This window comes from Zophobas morio, unplaced genomic scaffold, assembly GCF_036711695.1.
Source record: "Zophobas morio isolate AGI-343-1 ecotype UQ-CSIRO unplaced genomic scaffold, CSIRO_AGI_Zmor_V1 ptg000024l, whole genome shotgun sequence".
NCBI lineage: Eukaryota > Metazoa > Arthropoda > Insecta > Coleoptera > Tenebrionidae > Zophobas > Zophobas morio.
Genome location: NW_026972129.1, coordinates 1,966,111 through 1,978,423, shown reverse-complemented (window position 1 = coordinate 1,978,423; position 12,313 = coordinate 1,966,111). Strand labels below are relative to the sequence as shown.

Sequence of the window (12,313 nt, the reverse complement as noted above, 5' to 3'; positions counted from 1 at the left end):
AACAAATATAATTCACTGCCTGAAAATTGCTGAAAATGCATGAAGCTGTAATTTTCAGAAGTTAAAACTATGATCAATCGATTTCTTGACCCAAAAAACCCCTAACCTGTAAATTTCATCGAAATCGTTAGAGCCGTTTTCGAGAAACCCATTACATATATATATATATATATACAAACTTTGCTCGTTTAATAGTATTAGATTTTAGAAAAACTGTATTTTATTAATTAAACTAATTAAACTCAACTTAAAACTTTGATAACTAATAAATATCATTCATTTTTGTAACAATTCAACCAGATTTTCTAACACCGATGCAATTCGTGCCTTTACTAATATGTCTTCCTTCATTATTTTTAGTTTTTCTTTATAATAATTATTTTTATTTTCATTTTTTTCCTTGGATATCGTTAATAATTTATTTGATGCTTCAATTGAAGCTCTTAAATTATTTTTTTGTGTTCCTGCAGACCCTTGGCGCTTCCTCGGAGGTACAACCCTTTTATTACTTTTTTTCTCTAAAACAGGTGCGCACGTCGTTTCAGGGTCTATGTCACTACTGCCCTTTGGTTCGTTGATGAGTATTTCATCAACGATAAAGATTTCGTTGGAAGCAGATTTGTCCATATTTTCGGGTTCATCCATTTTCGCTATTTCCGGTAGATCTATCCCTGGTTCAGGGACGTCGGTGTGTCCCTCGGTTATTGTTTTTCCACCTGTCATGTTTATTCAATTAGTCTTTTTGTTTTTAAATTATGCAACAAGCACTATCAAACCTATCATATTTAAAATTCTTTCCTCTATTGGATCGAGTGCTTGCTTCACTAGTACTTGGCCCACCTCCGGTTTGTGTAGCACATTTGTTTATAGAGCTTGATTTTTTCTTTGCTCTACTTTTTACGTCACTCCAACTCTACAATTTCATGAATTTTTAAACAATTACTTTTTTATAGAGCAAACATTATTCTCACCTTCCTCCATTCTTTCCACGATTTTTGAACTCCCGGAGTAGCATTCAATTTTTCCGTGATATTTTCCCATTTTTTCCTTATATATTGGTTTGAAATTTTTTGTTTTACCATGTCCGGGTTCTTCTCGATGAATTCTAATAACATTCGCTTTTGCAAAGCGGAGTAATGCTTTTTTGTGTTCGACATTAGATAAAGTTAGAAAAGTCACGATTGTCAACAATAAAAAAAATTAGAATTGAGAGAGAAGTTATGCTGTGTTGCCAGCAAGTGCTCACCGTTTTCAAAACGACTGGTTATTGGAAAACGTTTGGCAATACAGAATACCAAATTAAATTGGCTGACGATGTGCTTGTCGCTTTGTCATGACTTTGACGTCTCACATTACGCTAAGCGTTTTCAAAACGTTACGTTTTGGTTCTGAATTAGAGAATACGCGCCCAGGACTGTAAATATTTTACTGGGTGCTTATTCTCGAAATCACACGATGTGATCATTCCCACATAGGATGGGATCGTTCATATCACACGGTTTTCTCTCAGTGTACACAGAACCGTATTCTTGAATGACAAGGGAAGAAGGATTCTCCTAATAGGAACAATATGTCCAACGTTGTCGGTTTTCAAGAGAAGACATCAGCCAATAAAAATATTTAATCACTGTTGTCCTAGTAACGCCTATCATTTATAAATGTCAAATTTGATTAAAGACGCCAATTTTTCTGTTATTAGTTTTTGTTCTTGGTTTAGTGCGCTCTTCGACAAAGAATAATAGACTATCACAGGTAAAACTTTATCTTAATAGAGAGCAATTTATGAATCATCCCCTAAAAATTTGTTTTTCATAAATTTTTTCGATAGAGATGGAAGGTAATACAAAAAAGGCGGTGAGATGTGGTTCCATAACCGCAAGACAAAAAGAAATGCTGGTGGCATTTATGGAAAAACATCCCCAATTGAAAACGAGAAAGTTTTCAAATATTTTTACCCATAAGGACGCTAGAAATTTATGGAGCGAAGTAACCGTTGTTCTGAATCAATGTCCAAACGGCAGTAAAAAGGAATGGGAGCAGTGGCGAAAAGTAGCTAATTTTATTATATTGGTTATAATAATGAGTCTAACTAAGTACATGTTTATAAAATTTAGGTATGGCAGAACTTAAAAAAAATGCCAAAGCCAAAGCTGCTTCCATTTCAAGTAATTTAAGAAAAACTGGGGGTGGGCCGGGATCCGAAGAAACAATGGACCAACTGGAGAGCAGCATTATAGATTTAATGGCTCCTACAGATATACATGGAGATATGGGTGTATCAGAGTCACAGGTCTCTTTTGAGGGAATTTCGGTAGTTGTAAGTAAAACAGCAACAAATTAAATTTTAAATATTTAAAGTTAAGTGTACCTGTATCAATAGGGCAACACTGACGCAGCATCATCCTTTAGTATTAATAACCATATAAACGACAATGTAGAAGCTTCCACATCCACGATTTCTACAATTCCCGTGAAAAATTCGAAGGCAGTGACGAAAACTAGGCGGCTCAACAAGACCCACAGATTAAAGACATCATTGCAAGCTTCGGAACGATTACTCACAATAAGTGAGAAAAAAGAGCAGTACCTGCAGTCTTATTACCAAGAAAAAATCGCTATTTTGAAGCAAGCGGAAGAAAGACGCAGAAATTATGAAAACAAAAAATTATTCTTTCTCGAACAGCAAGTTAATGTTCAACAATCGTTACTGGAAGAACTACAACAGCTAAAAACTGCAATTCTGTCCCGCAAATAACTAGGGGCCGACAATAAAATTAGATTTTGTTCGTCACTGTTCATTTATAAATTATAATAAAATAATAGTTTCAGTTAAAATGATTGTATTGATGTATTATACGCTGTTGTAACTGCCTTGCGGCAGCTAAATCCGGGTTAACATGGGCGATTTGTACATCGTCATATATTTCGTCATCATTATAAAGACCTAAGTCCGCTTGTTCCATCTCTGCGTCGAACTCTGGTTCTGGAATTCTATGTTGTAAACACATATTGTGAAGTACAACACAAGCATTAATAATTTTTGATGCCATCTGGGGACGATAGTGCAGAACTCGGTGTTTTAAAAGACACCTAAACCGATTTTTTAGAACTCCGTTGCATCTCTCTATTAAACTCCTAACACTAATGAATCGAGTGTTAAATCTTTCAGCAGAACCAGGCTCAGGATTCCTTAGTGGGGTCATTAACCATGGTCGCAGTGGATAAGCTACAGTATATACAAAAATTACGTTTTTTATTTGCATTAAGAAAGTTCATATGTATACCAGAATCACCCGCTAAAAAATATGTATCCTCAGGATCCTGACGATAGATTTGTTCCATTACATGAGACATTGCAGACTGCCTCCAAATGTAAGCATCATGGCTACTGCCGGGAATTCATCACAAACCTACAGAAAAGTTAGAATTTTCTTAAATTTATTAACTTCTTTGATACTCTTCTGTTACATACCAACTGCACATTAATGGAATGGTACTGTTTTCTGTTGACATATACATATATGTTAAGGATATAGGCCATCATGTATAACAGACCGTACAATCGCTACATGTGTACAATCGATACACCCTACAATGCCCGGTAGATGATGCTTCTGAAAAAAACTAAAAAATGTTTGAATCCAATATCTTTTTGTCATTATGCATATATCTAATAAGTACCAACCGAAGACGAAGTTGTTGTAGTTCCTCTCGATTCGCCGGGAAACGAATCCAATTATTTAATATTTGAGGTTGACATAAAGCACTAGCAACTTCTTTGATGGCCCGACTGGTACTTGCCTGGCTCAAAGACACATATTTATTTGTGCCAGTAATTTCCTGATAACTACCAAAACCAAAAAACCTAAATGCTCTTAAGTACCTAAAGTCCGTCAATACGTCATTTGCAAATCCGTCCATTTATTAAGATCTTTACCTTATGTTGAATGCTAATAGCGGAACTTCGAGATGCTTCTTGCATAAACGGTCGAATCGTTTCTATAATATTTCGCGCCAAGGCCTTATTTACGCGAAAATATTTTATAAATTTATTTTCGTCTAGTTGTTCAAAAGGATCAACTTGATGTCGTATTTGCAGTTCCCGAAGTGGACGCTCCACTTGCTCATCAGCATCATCGAGATCGTCCATGACTTGATTAAACAATGCCAGATCGAATGGGTCCAACGGATCCATTATTCTAAAACTGTTTGTCTGTTTTGTTCACAGAATAAAATTTTCCAATTTTTCAACCTTCTACAATTGTTTCCAATTGATTTAAACCACTTTGAAACAATTCAAATTAAGAAACACTTTTAAATACCACTGTAAAACTAAGTACACTAAGAACAAAATATGAACACGATACGTTGAGTATTGACAACTTTTACAAACGCCTTCTTCAAAATTTCGATCCTTCTTCCGAAAAATACCAAGAGAACAATGTTCCTACGATTTCCAGGAGATGGGAATAAGCTCCCAGTTTCAAGAATTCGGTATAGCTAATTTCGTGAGAAATTACCTCTCATTCCCTCTCTTTTCTCCCGATTTTGTGATTCCTACGATTCGAGAATAAGCACCCTGGCAGCCAGTAACATTTTTTACAGGCTATAGCCAGTTAAGTGACATTTTCATGGTGAGTACAGTGACTTGGTAAATTGATGTTTACAAGTGAGGAACAAGTAAACTGAAATAGAATATATCCTAATACTTTTGAACCCCAAGTACCTGGTATTAACAAAAAGTAACTAACATTACGGAAGACGTGTTTATTACATTTCAGTTTTATTTTGCAGTGACACAAGTGACCCAGACGAAGACAATGCAGATGATGTGAAGTCAGTGAAAACATCTGATGAAAATAAAAAGTAAGTCATACACCACATTATGTGGCATTATAGTATATTTCGTAACAAGTGTCGATATTAACAAATATCAAGCGAGTGTTTATAATAAATATACGAGTGCGGAGCGGAGTGGAGCACGAGCAATCTATTAAATATGAGCACAGATATTTATTAATTTCGAACGAGTTACGAACACTGTTTTTTAGACGACTGTAACACAATAAAAGATTTGAACGAAAGACTGAAAATTGAAATTATTAACAAATTTAAATTAGCGTATTCTGCACCCTTCAAAACAAGAAGGTAGCTTCTTTTGCCGCCTCCAATACTGCAGGCGGCGTACAAGTGATTTCTTTGTCACTATCACTCATTTGCATTGTGGCATAAAAAACTGTCAAAGAAATATCAAATTTGTCTGTCTAGTTACTTGATTTTTGAAAATAAACGTGCAAGCACAAACGTTACTAAGGCGTATCGAAGGCGATAAAAAGTTACTGATATGATAAAATACCTATTTATGGTATAAGTGAATAAAAGTGTATTTTATCTAACGAAATAACAGTTTAGCACACGAGGCGAAGCCGAGTGTGATAATGTTTTTGAGTGGATAAAATTCGTTTATTCACGTGTATCATACAAGATATTTTCCAATTTCGCAAAATTTTTCAAAAAATGTATTTTTTAGGTAATCCATACACATACATATTAACTGTACTATTACTAATATGACGAACATTTAAAGAAGGTAAATTGCCTAAGCTGCCTGTACTTTCGTCACGGTCAAATTCAAAGGATGTTCCTGGTCTTTCATTAGAATTGTTTTACAGGAGGAGGACTATCAAGCGTTGCAAATTTTAGTTGAATATCCATACATCCATAGCAACGAAAATTTCAGTGGTAGTGCGAATTTTTAGATTTTTTACTATATTCGTGTTATCAATGACAGTGTGAATAAAGTGTTGCTATAAACATTTTATTCATCCTTTCAATTAAACTATTGTTTTAATAGCGAGATTTAACATACAAAATGAGCATTTTATTAGTAGAAATTGGAAAAAGTAACTAATATGATATTCAGAACTTTCATATATAAATTGTAGTGTTGAAAGTGTCTGTTTCGTAAACAGTCGTCTAAAATAGTAGATTGTACAACAAGAGTGGATATGATGCCCATATCACCTGAGGACGTCAGTAAACACACGAATGACAGTGTGTTTACTGTCGTCAACACACAGTTTATTTCGCTCGAAGGTGATATGGACAATCCACTTGAGTTGTACAGTCTACTTTTTCTAGAACCAAGATTATTTAACGTGTTTTGTCTTGCACACCGCAGCTTGGGTGATATACAGATTGTCATAATGACGGTGATGACAATCGTAGTGATGACAACTATAAAGTTGTCTTTTGTTTAAAAAGTTAACCACACCAGTACTAACACAATATTAACTAAACCATACCTACCTGTAATTATATTCAACCAAATAAACGGTTTTCACACTACTTATACAGGGTCATTATAAAATATTGTAGTCAAGGAAGGCCATGACTTTGTTGACATTGTCTTGTTCAGTTTTGTGGAAAAGATTACACTAATATTAGAATTTTTATTTTTAACGCCACATTAGTGGCTGCACCGTTTCGGCGCCAACGCTTCATCAAATTCTGTCGGATGCCAATAATTTTTTCGTTTGTAGTACTGATTACTGGTGCGTTTTCCCACACTTTGTGCGTTAATTGACCTGTCTTGTTTTCATTTTTGCTGTCTTCTCTTTTGTTCGAACTTTAATAAGTGTCTCAAAAAACAGTTTTTACAAAACTTCAGACCATTGTGGAATAATCTCAGGTAATGAACACAGAGGAATAAATATGGTCAGTGTCACAAATGACTTTTTTACGTTAGGATGGGGACTGAGTGTACTGTGTGGATGCATCTAAAAATGAGTATCTGGTGAAATATCCTGTTGTCATTGAGGAAGAATTTTTGAAGACGCATATACTGCGAATTGTGGCCAGATTTAACGACACTGGTAGCGCTTCTAAGTGAACACCGACGGGGAGACCCCAAGCTAGTGAAGACGTTGTTGAAGATTTAAGGACGAGAATGGAACAAAGTCCGAATAAATCTTTGTCAAAATTATCTTTACAGTCTGGAGTACCATACAGCACGTGCCATACAGCACGTGCCAGAAAATCGTAAAATAAAAGTTACATATGCATCCATATAAGATTTCGATAGTTCAGGAGCTGCAACCAGCTGATTTTCCTCACTGCGTCCAGTATTGTCGTTGGTTTCAAGCTAATATGGACGATAACAGGATTCTCGATTTGTCGTTTTTTTCTGATGAAGCCTGGTTTCATCTGTCGGGCTACGTCAAATCACAGAACTTCAGAATTTGGTGTATAGAAAATCCTCAATCTTTTGAAGAAACACCATTACACACAGTAAAGGTTGGTGTGTGGTTAGCTGTTTCCAGACGACGATTCATAGGCCCGATATTTTTTCAAGTAAATGAATGTGATCGATAAACAATATTGGATGTAAAAAGTGTATGTAGGTACTGAAATAAAGTTTTTTTTCCCATTTCTACTATTACAATTCTCATTTTGTATGTTAAATCTCGCTATTAAAACAATAGTTTAATCGAAAGGATGAATAAAATGTTTATAGCAACACTTTATTCACACTGTCATCGACAACACGAATAATAAATATTATGCACCAAGTGAATCAAACATACGTTTATTCACGAGAAGATGTTGATATCACGAGCACGCAGTGCGAGTGAGATCATTTCTTCGAGTGAATAAATATGTTTGATTCACGCGGTGTATATATGTTTTTATTCCATTTTGACGAATTTTATTAATAAAATTTCAATAAATAAAAATTCGAATCGAGAAATCGTGTAAACTGCGAAACTAATTTTCGTGACAACCAGCTTAACAACCAGTTGTTTACATTTTTCTAAATTTGTAACACTGGCGGCATTTGTGTTTTCCTAGACAAAAATGTTTGGAATTTTGGAAGATAAAGACGAAAACGAAGTGTTTGTACCCTCAGCAGTCCTAGACAAAGCTTTGGAAGCTATCAATAAGGTGGTGCCAGCAAGATCCAAGCATTCATATGAAAAAGAGTATACGAATTTTTGTGAATGGAGGAAACGAAAGCATGCAAAAGGAGTAGATGAAAGAATAATTTTGGCTTATATTTCGGAACGGTCAAAAAATGCTAAATCTTCATCACTATGGTCGTATTATTCCCAACTGAAGAAGATGTTATCTGTGAAGGAAAATATTGATATAAGCAGGTTTGTGACATCGCAATGATTAATATAAGGTTTAAAATATTCATTATTATAGATTTCATCAAGTGTCAGCTTTCCTAAAACAACAGTCTGTAGGGCACAGACCAAAGAAATCCAAAGTGTTCACGCTCGAAGAAATGGAAAGGTTTTTAGATAATGCTTCTGATGATGAATATTTACTGCAAAAAGTAATTTTTGTCGTGGGAGTTTTTGGAGGATGTAGAATGGGTGAATTGGTGGCCATGTCAGTTGATGATGTTGAAGACAGGGGTAGCGTACTTGTAGTCCAAATTCCAGACACGAAGACATTATTTTGCCCATTCATCGGAAATTTAATATAAATTTTAATAATTTGAATAATTGTAACTTTTATATTTCACACTACAATGACAAAGACTAATTCAATGTTAATATTTTTGGAGAAGAAATAAAAATCTGTTCTTAATTGAAATTTTTTAATTCACTGAACGTTTTGATTCTACTAGTGAATTCAAACGCTTTGATTTCACTAGTGAATCATGAACTCCTTATGAAGGTTACTATGGAGTTAATAAAGTCAGTTTAAATTGTCAAAATGGAATAAAATAAAAAATCTAAAAATTCGCACTACCACTGAAATTTTCGTTGCTATGGATGTGTGGATACTCAACTAAAATTTGCAACGCTTGATAGTCCATCTCCTGTAAAACAAGCCTAATGAAAGTCCAGGAGCATCGTTTGAATTTGACCGTGACGAAGGTACAGACAACTTAGGCAATTTACCTTCTTCAAATGTTCATCATATTAGTAATAGTACAATTAATATTTAAACCACTTGTTTCGTCGTTATCTGGAAATGCCATTTCTTGTGTTGAGAGAAAAATAATGATATGTAATACCACGAGCAGGCCAAGTTATGTCGATTATTTTTCAAACCGTCACGAATGTCAATTGTGCTTGCAAATGAATCCACGAATGCGTTAGCACAAGTGAGATTCACAAGCACAATTGAATGAGTGAAACCAGTTTGAAAAATAGTCTACTTAACGTGGACTACGACTGGTATTCGGTAGACTAATCCAAGAGCCAACCAACCCTTCTTTTATTGAAACTGACTCAAAACACATTCAAAATAATTGTAGGCATGATTCGATTTCCATGTCAACAAATGCGAGTTCGGAAAATTAAAAAAAATAATGTTTAATAAATATATATTTTGTTGTTAATTTTAAAATATTCATTTGTTAAAAATATTCGCTCGACCACCAGTGGAATATCCGATGATATTTCCACTAGTGGAATATTCGGTAGAATTCGTTGAAACCATAGTAACAAATGTGTAAATTCGCATTTTTATTGGTTCATTTTTTACAAATGACAGGTGAAAGGAATAGTCATGTTTATTAAATGTTGTAACACAATTCTGTTTTCTCGAACAGTTTCATTGTATTTATTTATTATTTATTCGCATATGGCACTATCCAACAAATTTGCTACATTGTGTGTTCTGAACAATTTAAATTTTAGAGACGAATAAATACGCTCCTTAGAAATTTCGTGTTTGGCCAGTGTACGATGAACGTTTTTAAATTATCATAATCGCTAGAATTTTAAGGGTGCTTGAATTCCGAAAATAATAAACAATACCAGCAAAATAATTTGTTACGTGTTTCGCTGCCAGTTAATCAAGGTTATTCTCATTAACGGTCGAGGAACAGTCAGCTGTTTCACAAAAACTTTGTCGACATAAGTTAATTCTTTAAATTTATGTATCGATAAATAATTAACCAAGTCGCCATTCGCGTCAACTGTATAGCGAACAGTGTCTGTCGTGAGTTTTTATAGAAATTCCAATATACTCGTATATTTACCAGTATAATTACTAGAGACAGGCAAAATTATTCGACGCGCTAGAAAATTTTTCCCACTCCTCATTATCACCAGTCCAGTATCATGCGGTGATTACAATTACCAAAAATGCAGCGATGGACGAAGCGAATTATCCAAGTACGTTGGTAACTCGTAGATTACTACTAGTTTCAATGCATCTACTGGCCGCCGTATCTATAGCAATTGACATAGTAAAATAGTTTCTCTGCGGGATGAATTTAAAACATTAAACTATGTCCTAATTATTAGAACTCAATAGTAATTATTTTTTGTATTTATTTGTTTATTAATTTTGTATAAATTATTGTACATTTTACCGTATCAGTTTTTCAAAAATGTTACTAAAAATGTTTGATGTTCAAACAAATTTGTTTTCTTATTTCTGAAATTATTTGGTACGTCCTGGCCGACCCTGCCACCCCTAACGAGCCGTCACTGGGTTCTAGTAACGCTACAATTTTGCTTGGCGGGGGTTGGAATCGCTGTTGCGTCGTAAAGGCGGCTTCTAACGTTCCGCAGACATAAGCCAACTGTTTAATGGATCTTATCTCTTGCATTGATTAAATACATATAGATAGACCCATGCTATTGTTTGGAGCGAACAGGCCAAAGGCCGGCGAACAAGAGATGGCGCACCAACATTCGGCCGTCAAACGCCGACGAAAAGCTTGGACACCAATCACGCGCATAGGCAATCCAAATCACAGCAACAATACATTCAATAAATCTACCACTCGATAGAGGGCGACGAAAAAAATGTGTAAAAATCTCATAGTAAGCATTTAGATAAATTACAACGTTGCCAGATGAGCTAAGACAAATTTTATAGAACGAGTTAGATGTTTCAGGACGAGGCGACCGTAGGAAGCCGAGTCTTTAATTTCGAAACGAGTATACGATAAGAGTGACCGGACGTATGTCGTTATGGATTTTACTTCATACTGTCAACATATTTTTTTATTCGATAAAATAATTACTATTTTGGGAAAGAGTTCACATCGAGTCACTTTTTCTGACATCGTTAGCAACCGCTGTTTGGCAAATGTTTTAATTTGTTTATTCCTGCAAATCAGCATCAAATGTTTAAACACATAGTAACACTTTACAGGACTTGTCCTTTTTTACTCAATTGTAAAAATCATGTCGGATGTTGGAAACATTATTTTGTCAAAATCAGAACTTAAAATTTCTTTACAGTGTAACACGGGCTAGGCGCAGTAATCTTACGCGCACTCGTCTCCAGAATGCATCATGCAGATTTCACGGTGATCACTGACTATTTTATTTGAACAGAGTATAAGTTCATCAATTCTCTGTAGAAAGGAACTCACCAATTTACCGTCAAACGTAATTCCCCATTTGTATACTTGTGTTATTTTTTGCATAGCTCCTCGTACATTTGCGTTATCTGAACCTCCTTGTGACCTGTCTTCATCATAATTGCATAATTTTCAATATTTTTTTTTTGAGCATATTTATAGATATACATATATACCTACTTATCTTGGTGCCTGACTGATGAATAAACTGCAAATTACAGTTGACAACACAATAAATCCACCCCATATTTATATTAAAATAATGTTTTATCACACCGCATTTTTACCACGAAGTGAATATTTTGAAAAAGAAATTATTTTATTTTATGAAAACTAATACTCCTATTATTCTGACTAAACAAAAAAAAAATAATATTTTTTTAATTTTTTAACAATCAATATTGAGGTTATACATATAAGATAATGTTTAATAATTTATAATAGATTTTTCTCAGTGGCTGGTGTTACGTCACTGGACATTTGAATCTGGTGGGAAGCTACGCTTTATCTTATAAACGCGTTTGTGCGCACATTCCAACTTTCCTCATCGATGTACTTTCATGATGAAACAAACTCTACCAGCTTACCGAAAAATGTCAATATTCGCTTTTTCCACAGAGTGAAGCAGTGAAAAAATTGATAGTAGAAAAAGACCGAAAACACTAGAATCGCAATAATATTTGAGGATACTATACCGATGTGTATAATGAGAAACAGAACAAGAACGAAAATTAATGTTTTTTCACTAGCAGCCATGAAGCATGCAAATGTCGACTTATTTAGAGGTAGCAAAATTCAACTTTTGCGACCAAGGTTCAAAAAAGAAGATTGAGGTTATATACGAAATACTTGATGTGATTATTTCTTAAAAAATGAACAAATGTGTGCCACTAACATTAGTTGAGTATACGCATGGTAGTTGGTAGACGGTGAAGATAAAATGATTAATTCAGCGACAAGTGTAAACGGTTT

At 34.5% G+C, this 12,313-nt stretch overlaps 1 protein-coding gene across 1 annotated transcript in view; it reads left to right on the top strand.

Moving 5' to 3' along the window:
* The window catches only part of LOC135135490 (protein cycle), a 101,350-nt gene that overhangs the window by 37,128 nt on the left and 51,909 nt on the right, over positions 1 to 12,313 (top strand). The window contains exon 3 of the mRNA XM_064064553.1: positions 4,795 to 4,866. Coding sequence (XP_063920623.1) covers positions 4,795 to 4,866 — 72 coding nt within the window. The remainder of the gene's footprint in view (positions 1 to 4,794; positions 4,867 to 12,313) is intronic.